This window comes from Guillardia theta (genome assembly GCF_000315625.1).
Source record: "Guillardia theta CCMP2712 unplaced genomic scaffold GUITHscaffold_21, whole genome shotgun sequence".
NCBI classification, from domain to species: Eukaryota; class Cryptophyceae; order Pyrenomonadales; family Geminigeraceae; genus Guillardia; species Guillardia theta.
In genome coordinates, this window is record NW_005434653.1 from 116,991 (window position 1) to 142,902 (window position 25,912).

General features: G+C 51.3%; 7 protein-coding genes across 7 annotated transcripts; 3 read left to right on the forward strand and 4 right to left on the reverse strand.

Moving 5' to 3' along the window:
* Nucleotides 1-3,125: 3,125 nt before the first annotated feature.
* Nucleotides 3,126-5,420, reverse strand: GUITHDRAFT_159488 (ketolacid reductoisomerase; the record flags this gene model as incomplete). Its single annotated transcript, XM_005835584.1, has 9 exons — nucleotides 3,126-3,238; nucleotides 3,284-3,490; nucleotides 3,537-3,731; nucleotides 3,784-3,835; nucleotides 3,886-4,544; nucleotides 4,603-4,676; nucleotides 4,842-5,055; nucleotides 5,105-5,197; nucleotides 5,280-5,420. The coding sequence occupies 9 exons, from the start codon at nucleotides 5,418-5,420 to the stop codon at nucleotides 3,140-3,142; spliced, it is 1,734 nt and encodes a 577-aa protein (XP_005835641.1). The 3' UTR covers nucleotides 3,126-3,139.
* A 1,478-nt stretch (nucleotides 5,421-6,898) lies between these two features.
* GUITHDRAFT_162373 (hypothetical protein) lies at nucleotides 6,899-8,683 on the reverse strand (the record flags this gene model as incomplete). Its single annotated transcript, XM_005835388.1, has 13 exons — nucleotides 6,899-7,002; nucleotides 7,046-7,095; nucleotides 7,149-7,213; nucleotides 7,257-7,305; nucleotides 7,351-7,433; nucleotides 7,525-7,562; nucleotides 7,618-7,663; nucleotides 7,710-7,803; nucleotides 7,860-7,905; nucleotides 7,958-8,036; nucleotides 8,173-8,332; nucleotides 8,382-8,418; nucleotides 8,485-8,683. Coding segments are annotated over 13 exons (1,050 nt in total), but the record flags the coding sequence as incomplete, so codon positions are not given.
* A 3,772-nt stretch (nucleotides 8,684-12,455) lies between these two features.
* Nucleotides 12,456-14,381, forward strand: GUITHDRAFT_105614 (hypothetical protein; the record flags this gene model as incomplete). Its single annotated transcript, XM_005835389.1, has 2 exons — nucleotides 12,456-12,780; nucleotides 12,835-14,381. 2 exons carry the CDS (start codon nucleotides 12,456-12,458, stop codon nucleotides 14,379-14,381), a joined length of 1,872 nt encoding a protein of 623 aa, XP_005835446.1.
* Nucleotides 14,382-18,063: 3,682 nt separating this feature from the next.
* On the forward strand, nucleotides 18,064-18,585 carry GUITHDRAFT_151756 (hypothetical protein). The gene has a single exon (XM_005835390.1). The coding sequence runs from the start codon at nucleotides 18,070-18,072 to the stop codon at nucleotides 18,418-18,420; it is 351 nt and encodes a 116-aa protein (XP_005835447.1). The 5' UTR covers nucleotides 18,064-18,069; the 3' UTR covers nucleotides 18,421-18,585.
* Nucleotides 18,586-20,184: 1,599 nt separating this feature from the next.
* GUITHDRAFT_136600 (hypothetical protein) lies at nucleotides 20,185-21,623 on the forward strand (the record flags this gene model as incomplete). The annotated part of the gene is made up of 2 exons (XM_005835391.1): nucleotides 20,185-20,687; nucleotides 20,915-21,623. 2 exons carry the CDS (start codon nucleotides 20,185-20,187, stop codon nucleotides 21,621-21,623), a joined length of 1,212 nt encoding a protein of 403 aa, XP_005835448.1.
* A 548-nt stretch (nucleotides 21,624-22,171) lies between these two features.
* Nucleotides 22,172-23,980, reverse strand: GUITHDRAFT_162374 (hypothetical protein; the record flags this gene model as incomplete). The annotated part of the gene is made up of 8 exons (XM_005835392.1): nucleotides 22,172-22,246; nucleotides 22,398-22,481; nucleotides 22,641-22,736; nucleotides 22,944-22,992; nucleotides 23,094-23,141; nucleotides 23,188-23,285; nucleotides 23,395-23,607; nucleotides 23,789-23,980. 8 exons carry the CDS (start codon nucleotides 23,978-23,980, stop codon nucleotides 22,172-22,174), a joined length of 855 nt encoding a protein of 284 aa, XP_005835449.1.
* A 651-nt stretch (nucleotides 23,981-24,631) lies between these two features.
* On the reverse strand, nucleotides 24,632-25,732 carry GUITHDRAFT_151757 (hypothetical protein; the record flags this gene model as incomplete). The annotated part of the gene is made up of 5 exons (XM_005835393.1): nucleotides 25,690-25,732; nucleotides 25,352-25,392; nucleotides 25,175-25,243; nucleotides 25,023-25,122; nucleotides 24,632-24,831 (listed from the first exon to the last, which is right to left on the reverse strand). Coding segments are annotated over exons 2-4 (182 nt in total), but the record flags the coding sequence as incomplete, so codon positions are not given.
* Between the last annotated feature and the right edge of the window lie 180 nt (nucleotides 25,733-25,912).

Here is a 25,912-nt window from a genome sequence, read left to right on the forward strand (position 1 = left end):
GACAATAGTTTCCAGAATGGACAACTCCATTACTTCTGCTTACCTTGGCGTTGTGAGCATCTTCCCACATAGGCATGATCACGTTCACGGAAGAGATGGTAGTTACACCCAACAGGAAGTTTGCTTGGTGGAGGAATGTTGTTGATCGTTCCCTGCGGTAGTAAGTTCTCAACTGGGACATCTCATTGTCGTTTTTCTTCTCACCCAGAAGTCTTCAATCGTATCAAACTCACTCACTCGTTTCATGTTCATCGTCAAAGTCAGAGAGGGACAGAGGGAGGGGATGTACAAGCAGGTTCGCAGACAGCAGTCAACAAGAGGGAGAGCAGGGGCGAAGGAGGATCGGAAGAAGCATGAGGGAGGAGTTCACTTTGTTCGCTCTGAACGCACTTCCACAGCACGGTTCACAGAGGGTGTGCCCACAAGGAGCGATGAGCAATCTGATCTGCAGAGAAAAGCGTCAAAGTTGCCCTGACTCTAGCATGACAAATACAGTCGGCGACGAGTCCTGGCAGAAGCTGCAGGCACTGAGCGCTACCTCCACATCCTCCCACATCCTCTGATCAGCTCCTCCTCATCATCATCGTCGCCGTCGTCGCCGTCGTCTCAGTAGCTCCAACACTCCATGGGCCTGCCTGGGGCAACCAAGGTCAACACATCGCTGCAGCAGTGCTCTGATAGCAGCAGCCCTCCATGCTTCTTTCCCCTACATTCTCATCCTCTATCCTCACCTTCCTCCACTCTCCCTGCCCTTGTACTCACTCTCACTGTACTCCGAGACCATGAACGGTTGAACGTCTCTCAGCATCTTCAACACCTTCAACCCCTACCCCCACCAGTCCCCCGTCCTCCACCACAGCACCTCCCTCCCCTCGCCACCTTGAAACATGCCCACCCCACCCTTCCTCCCTCTACCCTCTCAATGCCTTACTACTTCCTCCCCGTCCCCGTCCCCCTCCCCCTCCCCTTCCGCTCCCCTTCTCCTTCCCGCTCTCCCTCTCCATTCTTCCCACCCAGCAACCCCCCGCATCCCCACATCTCTTTCTTCCTGCCTGTCTGGAACAGGTCTGGAACAGGTCTGGAACAGGAACTGGTCTGAAACCTGGGTTAGAACCTTTGCGTCCCTCCAGCCTCCTCTCCCCTCCCCTCCCCTCTTCCGGCTCTGGCCATAGGTAGTAAGTCAGGTCGAGTTAGGAACAGACGAAGGAGGGAGGAAGGTAGGAAGGGAGAAGGTAGGAAGGGAGAAGGTGCGGAGGACGGGCGGAGGAGAGAGAGAGGAAGTAAAAAGGTGGGAGGTATGCAAGTCGAGGACTTGGGGAGAGGAGGAATGGAAATCTAGGTGAAATTCTGACGATCTCATGCCTTGCACCCCAGCCTGACATCATCGTCATCATCACCTCCGTCGCTCCTGCCTCAACCACCATGTCCGACCGCTGGGTATCGATGCAAGATCGCTGACATACCCAGCATGCATGGCGCCCGGAGCGACAGGACTGGATGACCATGGCCGTCATCCTCGGCTTGCACTTATCGACTGCAATGCTCTGCCTTTTGCGGATCTGCTCTTTGTTCCACGTGCTCTCCTCCGCTTCCATACTCACGTCCTCCAGCCCTCAAGTGCCAGCAAACTGGGGAGAGATGAGAGTTTCCAGGTGCGGGAGGGAGAGAGGAGTGCGAAGAGAAGGCTGCGGTCGCATGCCAGCGCCATGACCATATCCAAGGTACTCCCGGCGGCCCGAAGACTCAGGCACCAGCGTTCCCCCCAAGAAGAAGAGGAGCAGCTGCAAGGAAGCAGGCAAGACTGACAGGACGTGCAACCCCTCGCCAACGGCTGCTCGCAGGGTGTAGCAGGCAGCCGTCCTTCGGCTCGAAGCAGGCGAGAGGGCCAGTGTTCTGCTCTGAACATCGCCGACCGGAAGACATTGACTTGCGGAACAGGAGGTGTATGTACGCGGAGGTAGGGGGGCAAGCAGATTCTTGTTTGATGGGTCATGCTGACTGCCAGGGCTGCTCACGTTGGCCGTTCTATGGCAACCAATACGACAGAGTGAGAGCACCGATGAGATAATGCGTGTGAACTTTGTTTGGATGGAGATGACAATCGGTGGTTTAGAGGATGATGGTGGTGATACAGATTCTGATGCTGCTGCTGCTGCTGCTGCTGCTCCTGATGATGACGATGACGATGATGACGACGACGACGACGACGATGACGATGTTGATGGCGATGATGATGATCGTGTTGATGACAATGTTGACAATGTTGTTGATGATGATGATGATGATGACGATGTTGATGATGATGAAGACGATGTCGATGATGATGTTGATGATGATGATACCAGGTCAAGATGTTCTGCTGGGAGCACAAGAACGAGTTCGTGCCAGCTCTTGATCGCTTACATGCTAACGTACGAGGAACCAGAAGCCATGTGGACGTCGTGAGGAAGCGATGCGAGCATGAGGGATGCGAGAGGTGCCCTGTGCTACCCTCACCCAGAAGCGATGCTCCCCCAACATTTGAAACCAGGTGGCCCTCCTTTGCTGAAGTTGGACAATCTTCTCCCTCCTTCTGTAAGTCTCTGCCTGCTTTCCATTCTCAGGGCTGATCCGCCATTGAGGTCGGAAACATGCTCTGTCTTGCCATGTGGATGTGAAGCACAAGCGATGTGTTGTTCATGGGTGCTCAAGGCAGCCTATCTTCGGTACATCGCATCCCTTCCTTCTTTGTACCTGTATCAACATGCGGCTGCTACTTCGGTTTTCTCCTTTCTCCTCCAATTCATCCCTTCATTCAGACCTCTCCCTTCCCTTGCTCCCTCTCAAGACCTTTCAGAGCATCCCTTCTCACCACAACACTATTGCAATAGGAAGCCCGCAAGGAGGGAGGATGGTTCACTGTGCGCGACACAAGCAGGTCGGTGGGAGATGGGACTTTCAAGCTCGATGACGTTATGCGTTAGGAGGATGAAGTGGACCTCAAGCATCTAGTTCGAACGAGGAAGTCGAAAGGACAAGATCAGACCAACAGTAGCAGCATAGCTGCCCATTTTAAGCCATGAATGAAGCTGTGTTCCAAACCAACATTTACAAGGATCGAGCGTGAGGAGAGGGACAAACAGGATGCAGAGGAACTGATTTAAGACAAAACTCTTATACTGAGATCAACGGTGGATGATTTAGTTCTTGACGGACTCACGGAAAGTGAAGGAAAGGTCATCCTGGGCGGTCGAGGCACCTGCAGACACATCAGCTCCGCCTTTCCAGTCCTCCTCTAGCTCACCGGTGGTGGAGATGTCGACGGGGGGCGGAGCTTGCAGCACTCGTTGACAGCATGATGGACGGGGTTCTTGACGAACTTGTCGATCATTGCCTGGTTCACACCCTTCTTGGCATCGAGGTCAGCGCAGGCCTGCTGCTCGAGCATGTAGTCAAAACGGGGAGCCCACTTGCGGGATCCGAGGCGAGCAGTCCTGGAGCAGTTGTCAACCTGCAACAATGTCAGCTGACCCGCAAAACTTCACAGCTTAACAAACCATGAAGGCGACACCCTTGGCGTGCATGTAGGGGCAGAGGGAGTCGACGGCCTCGATCACAGACTCGTTGACGATCTCAGTGTACGAGTGACCGTTCTCACGGAGCACGTCGATCTGTGCCATCATGGTGGCGATGTACATGCCGGCAGTGGTGGGGTTCAAGGGGATCTGGTCCTCCTTGCGGGCAGCGCGGACCTGACACATGACGTTAGAGACGAGGGCCGCCTTTCCTCTCTAGTAGCTGTACCTTCTCGCCGACCTTCCATGTGAAGGTGCCGTCGATCTTGCCGATGGGGAACCTGGAGCAGGAGTGAGCACACATAGCAAACCAGTCATTCACATCTCGCACTTGTCAAAGCGGTCGCCGTGCATGATGACCGATCGGATCTCGTTTCCGGACTTGACCTCATCGTAGATCTCAGCAAGCACATCCTTGGCTGGGGTGTAGGACGCGGAGTAAGCCTCCTCAAAGCGCTTCTTGTCCTCTCCCTGGAACATCTGGTACACGTTCAAGATGCCTTTCTTGGAGATGGTCTTGGTGATGGGTCCAGTGATGGATTCGCAGGAATTCTTGAACGCATCCTCGGGGGTCATGCCCTGGGACATGTACCTCCTGAAGAGAACCTCGACGATACCGTGAACGGCGCCGAGGAGGATTCCACGCTCGCCATAGATGTCAGAGCAGTACTCCTCCTTGAGGGTAGTCTCGAACACGAAGGGAGATCCAATGGCGATGGCCCAGCCAAGAGCGATCTCGGTAGCGCGGCCAGTAGCATCCTGGTGCACTCCAAAGGAGGAGTTGATACCAGCTCCGTTGACAGTCTTGCCCTGCTCATAGAGCCTGCGGACGGAAGGGCCCATACCCTTGGGAGCAACCAGGACGACGTTGATGTCCTTCCTGAAGGTCTCACCGATGGACTCGAGGTGTCCAAGGAGGAATCCGTGGGAGAGTCCAAGGGTGGCACCAGGCTTGATGAGAGGCTCGATCTTGGTCTTGTAGTCGTTGGCCTAGAGGGGATACGTCAGGGATCGAAAGGCACTGAAAGGGTGGACACCCTTATCGCACCTGAGCAGCATCGGAGATGAGGAGCATCACGAGGTCGCTCTCCTTGATCACGGCGGATTGCTCGCCGAGGGTTCCTGGAAAGTTTCTTAGCCCGAGCACAAGGAGCACGATGAGGGGTGTTCTACAATAGCCAACCGGAATGAACGAGCAAGAGCAAGAGCAAGAGCAAGAGCAAGAGCAAGAGCAAGAGCAAGAGCAAGAGCAAGAGCAAGAGCAAGAGCAAGAGCAAGTGTCAGCACCATCAGCCTCGCTGAATCCAACGGCCTGAGCGGCCTTCCAGGATGGAGAATTGGCCCTGAGGCCTACAGTGACCTTGATGTCGGATCCGATTTCCTTGAGAGTATCGGCAAGGTTCTGTCCCTGTGCCGGAGCCTGGGAGCCCCATCCAATGACGCCGATCTTCTTGATTCCCTCGAAGGCCTTCTTCACGAGGGGGAACTTGTCCCGTCCTCCCTGCACATCCCCGATCAGCGCACGAGTCAGCAAGCACAACTCCTTGTACCCTGAGGATATCCTCCTTGGTGGGATCCGGACTGACGGAGAATTCGATCGTCTCTTTCTGGAAGACCTTGGTGTCGAACATGTAGGGTCCAACCTGTGGGCTACATTTTAGCTGGTTGAAAGGATGTGACCATGAAGGTTCGTAGAGGCGGTCGAGGAAGTAGCCATGCTCGTACCTTGCGGGAATTCCTGAGAGAAAGTGGGCGGATCGAGCTGACAGCAGACGGGATCTTGGAGAGAGAGGGGGGAGAGAGAGGGGAGAAGGCCGCCACGGCATGGAGAGCCGGGAGCAAGAGGATGGCGCGGGTGGCCGGCATGGTGTCGGCGCGTGCGAAGGTAGGGTAGAGGGTGCTAATATGGCAAGGTGGGGTTGATTTGGGTAGGGGTGTATTGAAAACCTGGGGTCCTAATTCTAAATTTGAGCTGCATGGGTACTATGAATAGATTAATTTCAACAACAAAGGGGGGTGGGGGTAGACGATTTTCATCTTGTAAACAGGGTAGTCAATCGGATCCCAGGGTAGGGTACCAGCGTGTCCAGTGATGCATTCGTGTGAAGAAACAGGGGGTATAGTCTCCATGGGTAGTGAAAATGGTAGGTGGGGTCACCTGATCCCATCAGGGTAGATCCCTGCGGGATTGAATACATACTCTTAGGAGTGGGTACTTGATGGATATTTCTAGGGTAGGGGTAAAGGGCAGGGATTGAGGTGCAAGAAGGGGTAGTGAGAGGTGTAGAAGTCTGTAGGTGGGGGTCATTGGGAGCAGAGCAGGGGTAGGCGTATGGGAGGCCGGACGCAAAGGGAATAGGTACCGGTTGTTTTTCAAGTAAAAAGAAGGGTCCATCTACAACTTGGGGTAGTGAACTGTCACGTGAGCCTTTGGTCCACAAGAACATCTTTTGGAATTATAGGAAATTATAATGACTGATACTGAATATAAGTATAATTATAGAAAGTGGTAAAATCTGCATAAGACCCGGACAGTCCAGCCGGTCATGGACTCACAGATCCCGGCCCCGATGTATATAACTTTTTTTTATTGGATCAAGATGGTACCAAAGAGGATATTAATTTTAAACATGTATATCAATCATTTGGAAATGAATAGCGACATGTATTGATAAAATTATTTTTGAAACCAAATCGTAATGATTAAAACTAGTTATAGAATATGCTATTTTTGGATCGTCCCGAAATAGAACGCGCGCAACAAAACCCACCTGTCTTCCCCGCTCTTCTCAACCGGATCACAGGTAAGACCATGACACGCATGATTTGTTGGGATGTTGTGCGATATGTGTTGCTGTGAGATCTTTCTATTTGTATTGAGCTATCGAGGATCTTCTTATTTCAGATGTTGAATTCTTTGTTGCTCGGTCATGTATTAATACTGATTAGCTGCTTTTCTGAGACTCATTTCATTGTGACAAGAAACTGACGCTCTTGTAGCAATGTTCCAGACCGTTCAGCAGACCTCCCAGCTTTGGATGTGGAAGATGGAGTACCTCCACCACGAGCAGCGCCCTCTCTACTTCGGCGAGTGGTTCTAAGCATGTAATCTAGAAACATTTCGTTGACCCGTATTAATAAAAATCAAAAAAAAGATTGAAACAGAACTTCTGCATTCTTTGTTAATTATCACAGAATTATTTTCAAGCAATGATAGTCGCCATGATCTGACATAAGTGTTTGGGAGACAGCGGAATTAAGTTTGGTCTGGGGTAGTTTATTTACAATTTGCTCATGTCTTTCACAGCACCTTCAGTATGGCAGTTCTCCTTCCCGATGGCCCTCTCTCGTTTCTTTGCCACCCGCATTAAAAACGACTGCTTGTGTCTCTGTCGAGCAGAAAGTTGTGTAGCTGAATCATAATCCGAACCACTCCATGCATCTTCTCCTGCTGTAATGTAAGGTTGACTACACACGAGAGAGTCGCAAACCCGGCAAGTTGATTCTTGGGAAGAGAATTTTCACAGCACTCTCGCACATCCTGATGGTTCATGTTTGTCAGCCTGCAATTCAACCACAGTGCTTGCATCTCACTTCACTCCTTCGTGTGCCACGCCGGGGATTGTCTGCAGTTGCCATCCAAAACACACTCCATAGTGCTGCGAGGCAATCAGAAATAGGCCGTACTCGCTTTACATTTACTTCCGCAGCCTGCAGTCCTGCTTCAAAGAAGGACTGTCCTCGCTCAAACCTTGAGAATCTGTCATCCATCCCTCGCCAATCCTTCTCAGGATACCTGTGTTTGCCCTGCTTTGCTGCAAGCTTGCCGATGGGCAAGTGCTTGTGATTGGGATCTGTATCTTCCTCTCCCAGAAGCACCTAAAATAGAAATAGTCGGTCGATGACAGTCGAAGATTCAGAAGGGGGGGGGGGGGGGATGGGGAGGAAATGAGGAAAGGAACGCCCTGACCACTAATGGCGCCTCCAAGAAAATTCTCAAGTCCTCCTCTACATCAATCACACATGTCAATCCAGATGAAATCAAGAAGCAGACACTCTGTACCAGTGAACAGTTGCCCACAGCGACCGAGACCATAGGGAAATTTCATCTGAGCCAATCGGTTAGCAAAGCATGGCCATCAGCGGGCAGCTCACATCAAGAGACGGCATTGAGTAAAAACCAGCATTTGCGGCTACCGCCTTGATGATATGAGACTTGTTGTTTTTCGAAGCCGAGAATGCGACAAGCCTTGAAGAGAAAAGAGGAGAAAATTAATTCTTTGATTCAAACGCATCGCGAAAAACCTGTGCACAAACTGGGCCCCAGCGGAGTGACCAAAAATGTGATAACCTGAATTCAAGTTTAGGAAAAACCTTGCAATTACTAACAGATCTTCCAAAACCTGGAGCGGCAAGCTTCAGCTCAACTTTGAGCGCAAGAAAAAAGTTTTCAATCGCAGTAAAACTCCAAAATTTGCGGTCCTGGTATCAATTTAAGAGAACGAATCCGTAAAGCGAAAGTGTACTCGCGGCTTGCTCAAATCCTCTTGCGCAAAAACTCCACCGCAGTTGTACTAGACGGCTTTCAGCAAACAAAAACCTACATAGAAGCAAATACCTCTGCCCTGGTAGGGAACTGCTCTTGGCTGAAGTATGGTACAAGGAGAATGAAATGATGCTTCTGAGGGAGGAGCCTCTTATCCACAAGCTTATGAAACATCTCTTTAGCATCTCGATTCACTCCGTGCATGACAAAGAGGACTGGTGTCTCCTCATTCCTGGTAGATCAGTAAATATCACGCGTCAAAGGATTCTCTATCGGCCTACCATCCCTCCGGAATGAACGCAAAGACTTTCAATGGTTCTACAAAAGGAAAAAAGAAAAAATAACCGTAAGAACAAGACCTGTGATGATAGGTCACAGTACAACCTTCTCGCTTAGAAGCTGGGTCGTAGAAATAGAACTCAGTCTCACTGCCCACATTGATTTGGCGCGCCTTCAGGAAGGGAGGATCTCCCTCGGAGAACACGGGCCTGCTGAAAGACGATCTTGCTTTTGGTGAACCTTCATGACGGCTTTCTGTCAGGGCCATTGGAGCCTTGCTCTCTGGATGAGAGCCATCTGACATGTCAGAGCCTCTTTCAAGAGACTCTGAGTTTATCTCTCTCAGTCGGTTGACTCCGGATACAATATCTTGGCTCTTGATCACTTTTTCTCTGAGCGCCGTTGAAGCCAAGTTGGGGGCGATATTGCTAGCAAGTGATAAGATGAAGAAGTAGAAAGCAATCAGGATGAATGTAACAGGAAATGTCTGTCGTGTCCACGTTAACTGCCGTCTGGGTTTCACGGAGAAAATTTCTCGATGGGGGCTGTGCTGCAGAGTCACAAAACTCTGCTGCAAGTTTATGTTGTTGTCAGAGCAAGCAGAATTGCGGTTTGGCAGTACCAAAGTTTAAGATTCTGAGGTGGGACGGAAATGATTTTCAAGTGAGCCAGGTAAGAGAGGCCAAACCAGTAACTGGGCTACGAACTGACGAAAGTCTTGTTGCTGACGATTATTTCTGAAGGGGCAGAAGCAGACTACCGAGCCTATGCGCAGTTCCTTCGGATTATGTTGTATGTGGCTCTAGAGGGTGCAGGGAAGCAGCAAAGGACGCGGACGCAATCACACAAAAGGCAGTGGGCGCTGTACGGGCGGAAGGGATGCAGGTGGGGTTGATTCACGTTGCTAGCATGGGGTGGGGTATAAATGGGCCTTGGAGGGTCCAATTGAAGCTGCACGATGGGGGTGATCTGAACAAGGAACGTGGGGTAGGGGGGAGGGGGTGGTACAATGCGATATTTGCATGTCAGATGTACCGGTAGTCGGAGGGGTGTTGAAGGGGTAGTGTAGCCTGCCGAGAAGGCCATGGACTGGGTGGGGTCCACTTGAGGAGTAATGGATTACAAGTATTTATAGACTTACAACATAATTGTGGTACAAATGACATTTAATAATATTTAAAAGAGGAATGTTCGAGACATGCACTACTAATTTCTTTACTCACTTGAGTATTTGTATGGTCTCTGGACTTGGCCCAGTACAGAAAAAGGGGAGCTATTGGTACATGTTGCTCTTCCAGCAAGTGTGAATGGTATAATTTTTAACTATTATTTTAACAGGCTAGATTACGCTGCCCGGCCGCCCGGGAAATAAATGTGATTGCACCCTGTCATGTCCTGCCACATGCCGTCCTGCAGCGATCTGATTCCTAGGTTCCTGCTGTCTTCTTCATGGTCCTCCTACGTCGTCCCTATCACAGTTGTTGCTGTCCTCTCCATGAATATCTTTCAGCATCTGTGCCCTTAAGTTCGTTCGACAGGTGATAGTCATGATCGTGTACGAGTCGATCAGCTCTCACCATCCAGTTCTACGAACCCTCCAGCTGTGGCACAGCCCAACACGTGTGTTGTCGGTGCAGTTTGGTTGATGCAAAAGGATGCAAACGCTATTCTGAAGGTATGCAGAATAGTGCGGGATATGCTTTCATCTTGTATGAGCATGGGAACTAGTTGGCTCGGATCGCAATGAGAATGTGGAAGCATGCACCTTGTTCAGTAGAAAGAGGGTGAAGGGAAAGAGTGCGCTTCTGAGAATCTTTGACGACCCTGAGGCTTCTAGGATTTCGGCTTCAGATGATCCCAACACCCAAGCATTACTTGATCTGGAATCCAACAATGTAAGCCGACGCACTCGAGAGATGTATGCTTATCGAATTATGGGTATGATCGAGTTCTTCCCGGAGATCGGCAGTAAGCGCAGACGGCGTAGAAGAAGAGAATGCAGATACCTCAGACGTGGCAGGTCACGAGCGTCAGCCAGAGGCAGTAGCCAACACTGTGATAGTATCAAGCAGAGTGTCCACAGTCCAGGGGTATAAAAGTGCGTTGAAATATCTTTACAGACGCAGGAATGTTAGGTTTGCGGCAATCTTGTTGAAAATTTGATGACAAGGGGTCTGATTAGGGAACACATTACTATCAGATTTATTCCGGAAGTTCTACTGGAGGCCATGGGAGGAGAACACGGCCCGACAGCCTCGTTTTAGGAGAACCTTGACAGAGAGCGTTGGAAGGGAATGGAAGACCTTGTCATGCTAAGCCTATGACTGTATCTCAGGACACCATTCAAGCTGTGGGACTAGGAATTGGATCCGTGACCGGTCGAAGAATCCGAGAGGCAGATCAAGGAGAACGAAGTGAAGGGTTCTGGCGTGAGGTTCTGGGAGACTTGATTGCTTGAAGTAAACGAGCTTGAACACCTGTACAAACCTATTTATCACCTCTGTGATGACATCAACGCGTTCTTGGAAGTAAACGAAGGAAGAGTACTTTTCATTGATGCACCGGGTGGAACAGGGAAAACGTTTCTTCTAAATATGATCCTCACGAGAGCAAGGCTTAGTGGAAAGAATGCAGTAGCTGTAGCATCTTACAGCATTGCAGCAACCCTTCTTCACGGCGGACGACCAGCGCTTTCCGCTTTTAAACTTCAACTGGACATTTATCGGACAGGCTGAGACCCGCCGTGTTGCAACATCTCAAAGGACTCTGCAATGAAAAGGTTCGTTGCTCAGTGTCCTATGATTGTATGGGACCAGGTCAGTATGGCAGAAAAGAAAGCCTTGGAAGCTGTATAAAACAGATGACAAGACACTAGAGATGCCACCTTGACATCTGTATGGGCGGAGTGTTTGCTGTTCTGGGAGGTGACTTTCGTCAAACCGGAGATTGAGGCGTCCACCAAGGCTTCGTCCTTGTGGACCAGAGCTCAACCCCTCAGTCTCAGAACAGACAAGCGTGCTGCGTTGAGTGGGGAAGTATACGCGCAAGAGCTTGCGATCAGGTTACTGATGGTTGGTGAGGATCAACTCCCGACCCCGGGTTGACAGCATGATTCATCTTGCTCCAACTGTTTGCTCTTTGGTCGACTCTCAACAGGAAACAGAACTGCTCGAAAACGTCCTCCCTGATCTCCTACACAATGTGCAGAGCTTGGCATCGTTGTCACGGCAAGGAATCCTTTCAGTGCCCGAGCAACAATGCCGCAGCTAAGGTGAACCTGGCAATCCTTCAACGACTTCCCACTCCGCCTAGAACGTATCATTCAATTGATACACGGACATAGATCAGGAAGAAGTAGTCCAGTTCCCCAGTGTGGAATTTCTCCGACGCTCTCAGCCCGGGTGGGTTCCCTCCCCATGAGCTCTCGCTCAAGGTCGCTGCTCCCATCATGCTAACCAACTCCCAAATTGTGTAATGGAACCCGACTTCAGCTATCGCAACATGGCGGAGGCAACTGTCATGACATGTTGCCACAGATGCAATTCAGTCCCCTTTCTTCTGTCCTTGGCGTTCACCATCAACAAGTCTCACGGGCAGTTCGATGGCTGACTGTCGCAGGCCTTCACCTGGGAACCCACACGGTGCTTCTCGCTCGGACATTTGTTTGTCGCCCTTTCCCGCGCACAGTAGCTAGGGATTACTCAACTATTCAGCCTTCTGGAGCTTCGCAGGAGCTTCGGGGACTCGAGGGGGTGGTGGGGCTACCGAAACTACGGGGTACTAGGGGTACACAATCAGAGTTACTACAGTCCTCTTACCCAATCGCGCACCTCCCGCCATGGTAGGAACCGGCGGTCCCTCTCTGCCTCTCACCGCCCTTATGCTCCTTCCTGCCATCCATGCCTTCTGCCCCTGCGCACTCGATGTATGCATCCGGCCGAGGAGGACTGCTGTCTCGAGCTACATGCGCAAACTTGAAAGGCCATGAAGCCGGTACATGCATACGTCGCGCTTCTAGTCTCAACGCGCTGGAGTGTGCAGAGCGTAGGAGAAAGGGAGTGCCCGGGAGGACGAAGATGTCCATGATGCAGCAAGAAGGAGACTATCGTGAGGAGATGATCTCTATAGGCGCGCAGATTGCTAGGGTGGAGGAGGAGATAGATCAGGTCAACCGACAGATCACAGAGGCAGAGAAACGTGCACTCGATCCAAACATTGACAAGGATGAGCGGCAATACTGGCGCAAGAAAGAGGATCGGCTTCGAAGGAAAGAGAAGCAGCTTCGAAAGAAAGAGGAGCAGCTCCGAAAGAAAGAGAAGCAGCTTCGCGATCTACTCCTGATCGAGAAGAAGAGGACTCAAGGTTCAAAGATGCTTGAAGACTTCCTGTCAAAACCTCAAGGTGATGCTAGCCGTGCACACGATTGACGACTGGAGGCACTGACGGGGCTGATAGGCGATCCGTTCCTGTCCTTCTTGAACGAGCTTTGCCAGGCTGCGAGGGCAGGCAGGACTTACTCTGCTCAAGAGATTGTGAGCTTCTCGACCTTCTTGGGAGGGAAAGCGATTTTCGGAAATCAGCTGTTCCTTCGAGATTGCTACTTGGAGATGAAGCAGGTAATTGCAGAGTACTTCCGCTTGGACACGGAGACGCCGGAGAATGGGCAGGTCGTCCTCACAGGGAGTCCAGGGATAGGGAAGTCATGCTTCGCCTACTTCTTTCTTCTTCAGCTTCTCGGCTCTGATGAGGAAGTAGTCTATCAGGTAGGAAACGAGCACTGGTACTTTGATGGGGCAGAATGGAGTCAGTTTGGAGATGTGGCCGTCGCTGTAAACTTTCTCATGAAATTCCGGGGGTGGTACATCTGTGACCTGTACAAAGGCCTGGGGAGCTACGTGTTAGCACGTTTGGCGAAGACAATCATACTGTCTTCACCCAAGCTTGGAAGGTTCAAGGACATTCTGAACAATGGAGCGGGGCGATACTTTCTGCCAACATGGACTGATGAGGAGATGTCAATCTTCATCAAGATGCAAGGGGGTCGCGTGAACGAAGAAGAAGCAAAGAATATCGTCGAGGATTGGGGGAACGTACCGAGGAATGTCATAGTGAGGCCAATAGAGACACTTGAGCAGGAGATACAGACGATAACCTCACTGTCGTCGCTACAGGAAAAGATGCAAGCAGCAGTGAACCAAGACCTGGGATCGCCATCGAGACTGATTCACCTGGTCCCAAGCTCAGACTACAAGACTGTCAGCGCTCGAGCATGCTCGCAGAAGGCCGCGGAGAAGATCTTTGCGGGACTTGTCAAAACAGACTGGGATAGGCTTGTAGAGCTGGTCTTCTCAGGCTCTGATTCTGGGTTATATGGGGCGGCAGCTCTAGTTTTTGAATGCTTGGCACATGAGGTGCTGAAGAAAGGAGGGAGATACAGATTGCGCAGTCTAGGGTCGGGTGAGGATGATGAAGGGGCAAGGGAAGAGATAGATTTGCGTATGAAGAAGTCGCAGGCATACTTTGAGTTCTCAACAACAGGACTCAACGAGTGGAAGATCATGGAGAACACATATTGCAAGCCCAAGGCATCGAACTTCCCTTGCGTGGCCGGCGTGGATGCGCTTTTATTGTCAGATCAGGAGGTCCTCTACATGTTCCAGATGACGATAGCAGGAAAACACCCGACCAAGCTTGGACCCCTGTGTAGGATGTTGACAGCTCTACGAGCCAAGAACAAGTTTGAGAGGGTGTGCCTTGTGTTTGTTCTACCCTCAGAGCTTGAGGGGAAGGCACGTTGGAGACGAGCTCAGGTTCTCACCCACGACAAGACAGCAAGTGAGATGGAGAAGCAGCAGATGGAAAACGTTACTCAGCACGCGATCTTCTTGTCCAAGGAAGACGTGGCATGGCTAAAGGGAGCGGAGATCAGCATCCAGCTCGTAGACAAGGCACGGTCTGAGAGGGAAGAGCAACTGGAGGGAGGCGATGAGGCGACACCATAAGGAACTGGAATCCGTGACGTTGCTGTGGGCTGAAAGAGTGGAAGGCTTGTAGTAGCTCTAGCGGCTACAGACGATTGACAGCTCATGAGGTCATGGGTGAGATCCATGGCGGCAGTCACGGTGACGAGCACTGTAGCTCGGGTAACCAATATATGTATCTGTATGAAGCTTCGTGTTGGGACAGAGATTGCATCGTTCGACGGACAACACAATGATCTAGATCACATTCGATACAACTCCTCGAGACTAACGCGGACCAAGGGAATGGATCATGCCCAGTACATGCACACTCTCACAAGACCGTCCATCCATATTGAACAGCGACGCAGAGCGAACTTGGCGCTCCGCCGCGAAAACACGACCAAGATACATCAATCATCACTTGCATCGCCATCATCTCCATCTTCTTCTTCTTCTTCTTCGTGTTCTCCTTCATTACCTCGATTACCTCCGTCATCATCATCATCATCATCATCATCGGGCTAATTACTACCAACATCGTCATTTCCATCTTCTTCTTCTTCCTCCTCCTCCTCCTCATCATCATGATGATCATTATGATCATCATTATCATCTTCTTCAACAAGAACAACAACAACATCATCATCATCATCATCATCATCATCATCATCATCATCATCATCATCATCATCATCATCATCATCGTCATCATCATCGTCATCATCATCATCATCATCATCATCATTATCATGTGAAATGTCCGAGGCTAGACTCTCGCTTCTGCATACCTGGTTCCACATGACAGAACAGCATGCCCAAGAGAAAATCAAAGGAGCTGCCGGACTCTCAACTTCCTCTGACAGGTCTCATCTCCTTCAAGATGTTGAGGAGTGCTTTATACTCTGGCATGGATAGACTTGTCTTGCCCTCGTGGGCCTGCATCACACCGTCGCTCTTCGTCCGGGTAACCCCTATCACAGCGGCTGCTGTCCTCTCCATGAACCTTCCAGCACCTGTGCAACGAGCCACCTCAACTGCTTGGCATAGGCTGAGCAAACAATATAGCTCCGATCAGTAGTCTCAACAAACAGATTGATGCCTCCATGGGCCAAGTGTCAGCTGTTCTGGCAGGTGACTTTCGTCAAACCGGAGATTGAGGCGTCAATCAAGTCTTCGTCTTTGTGGACCAGAGACCCCGGGTTGACAGCATGATTGATCTTGCTCCAACTGTTTGTTCTTTGGTCAACTCTCAACAGGAACTGGTCGAAAAGTCTATTGAGAGTCTGGTCAACTCTCAACAGGAACTGGTCGAAAAAGGCCGGGATCTGTGAGTCCATGACCGGCTGGAGTACGAGGACAATCAGGAGAGTCGAGAAGCTTGACCCTGACAAGCTATTTCCCGCCGGCTCCCAGATTCCAGATTTCAGATTTTTTCATACAAATATAAGTCAATTTCTTTTTTTTTCCTCCAAATGTTTTAGTCATTTTAATTTGAGAATGAAACGATGCGGTTGACTTTCCCAGATTTTGCTTTTCGAATGGGCAGGCACTATATGGAAATATACTATTAGCTCAATCGAGAAAAATTGTTAGAAGGTAGGGAGGGTACGCTGGGAGCATCAAATATGAACAGCAAGTGGACCCCACCCCCTGTAAGTATGTATTGAAAGCACCGGTGAATATTTCGGTGTGAATTTCAAATCACTTTGAATTGAGTCAAAAATCTGGAATCTGGGAGCCGGCGGGAAACGGCCCTATATAATACTGTCAACATTTTCAAACAATGTCGCTCTTTCCCGTACACAGCCTACGGTAGCTAGGGATTATTACTCAACTACTCAGCCTTCTGGAGCCGCAGGAGCTTCGGGGACTCGAGGGGGTGGTGGGGCTACCGAAACTACGGGGTACTAGGGGTACACAAACAGAGTTACTACAGTCCTCTTACCCAATCATGAATCGCGAACCTCCCGCCATGGTAGGAACCGGCGGTCCCTCTCTGCCTCTCACCGCCCTTATGCTCCTTCCTGCCATCCATGCCTTCTGCCCCTGCGCACTCGATGTATGCATCCGGCCGAGGAGGACTGCTGTCTCGAGCTACATACGCAAAGGCCATGAAGCCGGTACATGCATACGTCGCGCTTCTAGTCTCAACGCGCTGGAGTGTGCAGAGCGTAGGAGAAAGGGAGTGCCCGGGAGGATGAAGATGTCCATGATGCAGCAAGAAGGAGACTATCGTGAGGAGATGATCTCTATAGGCGCGCAGATTGCTAGGGTGGAGGAGGAGATAGATCAGGTCAACCGACAGATCACAGAGGCAGAGAAACGTGCACTCGATCCAAACATTGACAAGGATGAGCGGCAATACTGGCGCAAGAAAGAGGAGCAGCTTCGAGAGAAAGAGAAGCAGCTTCGCGATCTACTCCTGATCGAGAAGAAGAGGACTCAAGGTTCAAAGATGCTTGAAGACTTCCTGTCAAAACCTCAAGGTGATGCTAGCTGTACCCACGTTTGACGACTGGAGGCACTGACGGGGCTGATAGGCGATCCGTTCCTGTCCTTCTTGAACGAGCTTTGCCAGGCTGCGAGGGCAGGCAGGACTTACTCTGCTCAAGAGATTGTGAGCTTCTCGACCTTCTTGGGAGGGAAAGCGATTTTCGGAAATCAGCTGTTCCTTCGAGATTGCTACTTGGAGATGAAGCAGGTAATTGCAGAGTACTTCCGCTTGGACACGGAGACGCCGGAGACTGGGCAGGTCGTCCTCACAGGGAGTCCAGGGATAGGGAAGTCATGCTTCGCCTACTTCTTTCTTCTTCAGCTTCTCGGCTCTGATGAGGAAGTAGTCTATCAGGTAGGAAACGAGCACTGGTACTTTGATGGGGCAGAATGGAGTCAGTTTGGAGATGTGGCCGTCGCTGTAAACTTTCTCATGAAATTCCGGGGGTGGTACATCTGTGACCTGTACAAAGGCCTGGGGAGCTACGTGTTAGCACGTTTGGCGAAGACAATCATACTGTCTTCACCCAAGCTTGGAAGGTTCAAGGACATTCTGAACAATGGAGCGGGGCGATACTTTCTGCCAACATGGACTGATGAGGAGATGTCAATCTTCATCAAGATGCAAGGGGGTCGCGTGAACGAAGAAGAAGCAAAGAATATCGTCGAGGATTGGGGGAACGTACCGAGGAATGTCATAGTGAGGCCAATAGAGACACTTGAGCAGGAGATACAGACGATAACCTCACTGTCGTCGCTACAGGAAAAGATGCAAGCAGCAGTGAACCAAGACCTGGGATCGCCATCGAGACTGATTCACCTGGTCCCAAGCTCAGACTACAAGACTGTCAGCGCTCGAGCATGCTCGCAGAAGGCCGCGGAGAAGATCTTTGCGGGACTTGTCAAAACAGACTGGGATAGGCTTGTAGAGCTGGTCTTCTCAGGCTCTGATTCTGGGTTATATGGGGCGGCAGCTCTAGTTTTTGAATGCTTGGCACATGAGGTGCTGAAGAAAGGAGGGAGATACAGATTGCGCAGTCTAGGGTCGGGTGAGGATGATGAAGGGGCAAGGGAAGAGATAGATTTGCGTATGAAGAAGTCGCAGGCATACTTTGAGTTCTCAACAACAGGACTCAACGAGTGGAAGATCATGGAGAACACATATTGCAAGCCCAAGGCATCGGACTTCCCTTGCGTGGATGCGCTTTTATTGTCAGATCAGGAGGTCCTCTACATGTTTCAGATGGCATCGGCAGGACAACACCCGACCAAGCTTGGACCCCTATGCAGGATGTTGACAGCTCTACGAGCCAAGAACAAGTTTGGGAGGGTGTGCCTTGTGTTTGTTCTACCCTCAGAGCTTGAGGGGAAGGCACGTTGGAGACGAGCTCAGGTTCTCACCCACGACAAGACAGCAAGTGAGATGGAGAAGCAGCAGATGGAAAACGTTACTCAGCACGCGATCTTCTTGTCCAAGGAAGACGTGGCATGGCTAAAGGGAGCGGAGATCAGCATCCAGCTCGTAGACAAGGCACGGTCTGAGAGGGAAGAGCAACTGGAGGGAGGCGATGAGGCGACACCATAAGGAACTGGAATCCGTGACGTTGCTGTGGGCTGAAAGAGTGGAAGGCTTGTAGTAGCTCTAGCGGCTACAGACGATTGACAGCTCATGAGGTCATGGGTGAGATCCATGGCGGCAGTCACGGTGACGAGCACTGTAGCTTGGGTAACCAATATATGTATCTGTATGAAGCTTCGTGTTGGGACAGAGATTGCATCGTTCGACGGACAACACAATGATCTAGATCACATTCGATACAACTCCTCGAGACTAACGCGGACCAAGGGAATGGATCATGCCCAGTACATGCACACTCTCACAAGACCGTCCATCCATATTGAACAGCGACGCAGAGCGAAGCTTGGCGCTCCGCCGCGAAAACACGACCAAGATACATCAATCATCACTTGCATCGCCATCATCTCCATCATCATCGTCATCCTCCTCTTCTTCTTGTCTTCTCCTTCATTACCTCCATCACCATCATCATCATCATCATCATCGTCATCGTCATCATCCTCTTCTTCTTGTCTTCTCCTTCATTACCTCCATCACCATTATCTCATCATCATCATCATCTTCATCATCATCATCATCATCTCCTACGCCATCATCAACCCTTCCATGATCTCGTTCATCTACATCAACATATCCTTCATCGTTACCTCCATCATCTACATAGTCTCTGGAGCTTCGGTCTAGACAAGGAGACTTGCCCATGTCGCGTGGCAAGTATATACAACCCAAGAATGAGAATAGGACACATTTCAAGAGTGTAGGGCGATGCAAACACATATTTTTTCCGTGTGCTCTGCATGTCAGTGCGCTGCTTTCATGCAATCTTTTTCCTAGTCAAAGTGCTCAAGATGTAAAATGTCCGAGGCTAGACTCTCACTTCTGCATACCTGGTTCCATATCACAGAACAGCATGCCAAAGACAATATCCATGACCTGCCGGACTCTCAACTTCCTCTGACAGGTCTCATCTCCTTCAAGATGTTGAGGAGTGCTTTATACTCTGGCATGGATAGACTTGTCTTGCCCTCGTGGCAAGACAAGATTCACTCAATTAAATAATAAATATACCCTAATAAATTAATGTATCAAAAAGTAAACCGTTTTCAAAATAGATATTCATCATTGCATACTTGCTGCGAAAACTTGATAAATGTGAGCCCTTTACCATAAGTTGCCCTACTAGGATTTTGTGGGTGGTACCCAATGTAGTGAAGGGGCGAGGGGAATCGGGGGTAGGGGTACCCCTCAGTAGGGTAGCAGATCTGGAGGGGTGTAGGAAGAGCCTCATGATTATGGCTGGAGGCGTACCAGCAGAGGGAGAAGAGAGAAGAGAGAAGAAAGAGAAGAGAGAGAAGAGAGAGAAGAGAGAGAAGAGAGAAGAAAGAGAGAGAGAGAGAAGAGAGAGAAGAGAGAGAAGAGAAAGAAGAGAGAGAAGAGAGAACAGAGGGAGAAGAGAGGGTGGAGAAAGGGTGGAGAAAGGGACGCAATTGAGGGTGGAGAGGGAGGAGAGGGGATTGAGGGAGGAGGGATGGGACCAGGATCGAGTAGCCATATACAGGAAAACAGTAGTATTTTATCTACACGCATGGGATTGCATGAAAGCTGAGTGCCAACTTTGACAAACATGTCTTGTTGGAAATTGAAGTTTATTGTGCAGGCCCTCGGGATGCAACAGTTTTGATGAGACTCAGCTCAGGCCTCTTCTTCTTACTTGTGTTGCAATCTTCCTCCTCTCATCGAACCGTTCGGCCCACCCTTGCAACCACAACCATGATGCAGCTGATCAAGAACGCGGATGTCTATGCTCCTGCGCATCTTGGACTCTGTCACGTGCTCGTGGGATGCGGAAAGATCATGAAGATCTTCCCTGGAAACGCTTCGCTGCACGAGCAGACGTTCTTGGATCTGAACATCTCCACCAAGGACCTCGACGGCAAGAAAATGATTCCCGGGCTCATCGACGGCCACGTACACTTGACAGGAGGAGGAGGGGAGGCAGGTTTCAGGACCAGCGTCCCTCCTATCCCTCTCTCCAACTTTACCCTTGCTGGGGTGACCACGGCAGTTGGTGTGCTGGGGACGGACGACTGCGTACGTTCAACAGCCAGCCTACTTGCTCGAGCCCGCGGCCTGAGGGAAGAAGGGTTCTCAAGCTACATCCTTACAGGAGGCTACCATGTTCCCGTGACGACCCTGACTGGGTCAGTGAAGGAGGACATCGTCCACCTCGACCTCTGCATTGGATGCGGAGAGCTTGCTATCAGTGATCACAGGTTCTGCTCCTGCTTCCCTCTCGCCGGCCTGTCCTTCGTTTCAATGTCTCAAGCTGTGTCCTTTCTACTCCCTTTCTTTCCGTCCCTGCTTCACTCCTACCTCCTATCTTGCTTTGCTTCTTCCAACTTTCTCCTCTCCCATTTCTGCATCAGCCTCTCAGTCCTCCTTTCGACTCTCCTACACCTCCACCACCTCATTCTTGATTAGGACTGACATTTCTTTCCAGGTCCAGCCAGCCAACCTTCGACGAGCTCGTGAGGATAGCTGGCGACTGCCACGTTGCGAACCTGATGACCGGAAAGGCGGGAACCCTTCACCTGCACATGGGGGCAGGGCAGAGGAGGATGGAGATGGTGAAGAGAGCGCTGGAGGAGACAGAGATTCCTTCCAGGATCTTCAACCCGACGCACTGCAACAGGAACCTGCCGCTGCTGGAGGAGGCGATGGAGCTCGCGCTCCTCGGGTCTACCATCGACGTAACGGCTGGGACGGGGAAGAAGGGAGGAGGTGGAGGGCCTACAGCAGCGGAGGCCATCCGGAGGTACTTGAAGGACGACAGGATGCTTCCTCCAGAGAAGATCACGTGCAGCTCTGACGCGGGAGGGAGCATCCCGACATTCGACGAGCAGGGAAACTTGTTGAGGCTCGGGTACGGGACCTCCGCCAACCTCCTCGTGGCGATCAACGAGCTTCTGCATCCTACTGATGGAAGCGACAGCTTACCACTGGACGTCGTCCTCCCTCCCTTCACCAGCAACTGGGCGACGCTGCTCAAGATCGATGACAAGAAGGGAAGGATCGCTGAGGGCTGCGATGCTGATCTGGTCGTCCTGGAGGAGGCAGGAGAAGGAGTTTCTGTCTCGGACGTCATGGCCATGGGCGTTTGGCACGTGGTCGATGGGAAGGCTGTCGTCAAAGGGACGTTTGAGAGCTGAGGAGGAGTGAAGATGCGCTTGAAAGTTTTTCCCTCACGTTTTGTTTTCCTCCTGCTGAGCTCCGGCCGACTGCCCAGCTTTTGTTTCACCCTGTCTTATTATGTACTCTCTTTTTCCCCTGAGGCATGCTGATGTTGAAACTTGTTGTAACTTGTGTATTTGCTTGATCTTGGTTAAAACACATTCATTCAAGTGATGAGATTGAAGAGCAGAAGACAAGGAGAGCGAGGAAGAGATTATTAACAATGTTTTCACAGAGGATTAAAAGAGGAGGGAGAATTGAGATACCAACATTTAGTTGGTACATAATGTGAAGAATTAGAATGAAGTGCAGCATTAGGAGGCGAGGAAAAAGGGAGGGAAAGAGGAGGAACCCAAAGAAAAACGAGAAGGAAAGTGGAGGAAAAGGTGGAGGAAAAGAATGATACTCATGTAGATCTCAGACGTTGTGTGAAGTATCCCTTCCTTTCTTGATCGACATTTCCATGTAGTAGTGCAGAGAAAAGTGGTAAAGAGAGGGAGGACAACGGAAGAAACGCACAAGAACTTTATTCCTTCAGGCTGGAAAGATTCTCCATCAGGCTTGGGACGCGAATCTTTCCTTTCTCGTTGAAGTTGAGGGCCTGTGATATCCCATCACATCCCCACTTCCCCCCCTTCCCCATCTCCTCTAACTTCTCACGCCTCCCTCTTCCTTTCCGTCCTCTACTTCTTTCTCCCTCCCTTTCCCCCCCCCCCCGCCTCCTTTCTCCCTGCTCATCGCACTCTCCTTACCTCACAAAACCTCTCGAGCTCCTCCTTGCTTCCCAGCGTGCTGATCTCGCACTTGCTTCCATCCTCCGACTCCTCCAGCTTCACCTGCCAACAAGTCATCAGCCCCTGGTACCCTCAACCCCCCAGCTCTCCTCCCAACCACCCCCCCGCTCTCCTCCCAACCATCGACATCACAGCACTAACCACCTTCCACCTCTTCTTCCTCCCTCTTCCCTACACCTCCCCTATATCAGCTCTCCTCACTTCAACAGTGACGTCCTTGGAGGCCTTGGCCCAGTAGTAGAAGCCCGCCAAGGGAGACGCGAGCGTCATGTACCAGTAGGGGGAAAACTCCGAAACCTAGTGGAACGTCAGCTCAAACTTCCCTTGCATACTGCAACCCCGTGGAATATCCAAACTCAAGTCTTCTTCTCTTTTACTCCTTCTTTCTTCCACTTTGTTCTTCTACTTCGAAGCCTCTCGACTCTCCTCCATATCACCCAAATCTTTCTTTCTCCTTCTCCTTCCCCTCCTCTTCCTTTTCCTCCTCTGGTTCAGCCCTCTCACCTCAACCAGAGGAAACTGGACGGTCAAGACAAGAGCCAAGCTCGCAAGACTGGAGAAACGATGAGCGGGAGGAAAGCACAGACATATAACGATGAGGGGGTTCCAAGGGATGGAGGAGAAGGGGCATCGGATGAGGATGTTGATGGTTACCTGAGGAATGTGCAGAAGCTGAGGAAGAACGCCTGGCCCTTGCTCTTCCTACTGGCTCGTCAGACCTCTCCTAGCCCCTTCATCGTCCTCTCACCCCATCGTCCCGCGGAAGGTGATGGTGCCCTGTGACGGCTCTGGCGCGAAGTTCATGGCGCGAAAGTAGGCCGTGATCTCCGCTGCTGTTTGACGAACCTGCACAATAAGAGGGCGAAGCGAAGGAGGGGAGAAGGCGGAGGAAAGGAGAGGAATAGGAGGAGGAGATTTCAGCACACACATGTTTTTGTTTGATATTGGCTCTCACCTCCTTCCCAGCTGACGGGCCCTTGGTCTCATAAACCTTATTGACGGGCTTGTACTCGACTGAGCGCTTGATCAGAGACCAGGCGCCTGGGAGGGAGATGAGGTAGAGGCCCAGGGTGGCGTAGTAGGACTCTTGCGCATACTCGGGTTTGAACTCCTTTGCCTTGCCTGCTGCATCTGCCGAGAGGAGGAGGAGGGAGTCTACATTAAGGTTCTGTAATAGCGATAAGTCCCCGCTGTTGCATGCGAGCAATGCAGCAGAGCGCAATACACTTGCTGGATAGCGTGATTGAGGGAGGAGGGCAAAGACAGAACGATTCAATCACAGCAGGAGGGTTCGAACACGCCATGGCACAACATCCTCTTTTTCTTCCTGCGCCTCAAGCTTGTCTCACCTGTACTGCCTGTGCGAGCGAGGGGAGGTCAGCATGTGCCCGCAAAGAAGTCAGGCCTGTCCTCCTGGAAGGGGGGGAGCCAGGAGAGACTGTGATGGAGCGGAGGGAGAGGGAGGGGGAGGGAGAGAGCACGAGAGCCTCTACTGTCGTCGCGCAGAGCAAGAGGAGATAACTTGCCGCACCACTTGCCATGGCCGCCTTAGAACACTACCCCACCTACTACCACCCTTCTTTTCCATACCCATGTCTGGGTGGGTCTAAGTAACAGGCTATCTTCATAGTATGACAGAGTCAAGTTGACCGTACTCACTGTCCTGCCTGTCGGACTCCGGGACTCGGCCCTTCAGGCTTCGGCCGGGCGCCGCAGCAGGCCGGGCCGCCCGCCGGGGCCGCGCGGTCACTCACGGTGATCGGACCCGTCGCCGCCGCCCGGGCCAGGGCCAGTGACGGACTGAGTTCGTGACGGAGGCCCTTCCTCGACCGAGTGAGAGTCACGAGTCCTCGGCCTGCCGCCGCGGCCGGGCCCCGGCGCGGCGGTGACCCGGTACTACGGGCCCCGCGGTACGGCCGGCGCGGCACTCACTGCCGCAGTGCCACGGCGGCCGCCCATGGCTCGGCGCCGATGATGGCCCGGGCGCCCGGCCATTCCCGGGGCCGGGCCGGCCGCCCGGCCCGGCGGGCTGCCGGGGCGGCCGTCACTGGGCCGCACTGGGCCTCAGCCGTGTGCTAAGGGGACTATATCACTGAGATCGCGAAATCAGGCTGCCATTCGGATTTCAGGCACTGACTGCTGACTCAAGCGGCCTAGTTGGTACCGGGTATCAGTTCATGATGGCAAAATTTGAACTTCCGAAACTTTCACAAACTGACTCAGTGACTCGTGACGACTTATCACGAAACAGTGCCGCACAGTGCTACTTTGAAAAATTCCCTGCCCCGCATCTCCAGTGGGTGGGCCAATGAGCCAGTCAATCAGGCGAGTACAGCGGTTCAGGTTAGCGTTTCCACAGCACAGAAGCGGACTTCTCTTAAGCTTGAGCCTCCTGTACTGATGTCAACTGAGTCAGCAGAACTTCCCGAACCACAACTGACTCATTTGACACTGGCAACTACAAGGCGCCGTCACATATGAACTCAGGACTCAACCTCCTCTCGACTCTCCTCACGCTCAAGCCATGAGACAGGATGCGCCTCAACATGCAGCAGCGCCATCACACGGCAGGCTTCTCCTCACCTCAATTAGGGCAGCTCACTTGCCCCTTGTCGCTCACAGAGCAGGCGAAAGTGAGGCGAGGAGGGGAGCTGTTGGCTGCATCGCCGAAGTACTCGGAGGCCTGTCAATCGTCACCATGATGATCGCGAATAAGCCAACACTAGCTGGCTCACCCATGCCGTCATGTTCTTGTGATAGTCAGTGATACCCATGGCTCCCTTCGCCCAATCGTCTTGAATCATCTTTTGTGCGTCTCAGAATGCAGAGATAGCATTTAAATATGAGAGAAGAAAAGGGAAGCTGGGAGATCAAGAGAACAAAGAGATAGATTCCAGCATCTTGACGCTTACCTCAAGGGAGGTGGTCATTGTTGCGTGAGATGTTTGTTGATCTGCTTCATACTCAAATCAGCTCCAAGTCCATTCTCAACACTTTGACGCAATTAGAAAACATTCTTTTGTCATGCCAAGATCAAAAAGTGGGTGAGTACATAATAAACCACGGCCCTCCTACCCACATTCTCAGCATAATGGACATCTATGTATGGATGTTTCAAAGTCCTGCGAAACCTTCCCGCTGACATCATTTCCGGCAGAGTGTGCAATGAACCAAGGCAATCTCGCATGCATTTCTATGATCATTCTCGCTCTCTGACACCCCTGCCCTCTTCTCTCTTGCTCCATCTTACCCTGGAGGTCGGCAAAGCTTCTGATCGTTGCGAACATTTTTCGCCGGACCGAAATATCTGGGTAAATTACTCAATAATGTAAGTAAATTAAGTCTGTAGAACAAAATTGGGCAGCAGGGCAAAGTTGGAGGGAGAGGAAGTGGGAGAGGAGGAAGAGGGAGAGGAGAAAGAGGAGGGAGAGGAGGGAGAAAGAGGACCAGAATATCGTCGAACAGTGAGCACA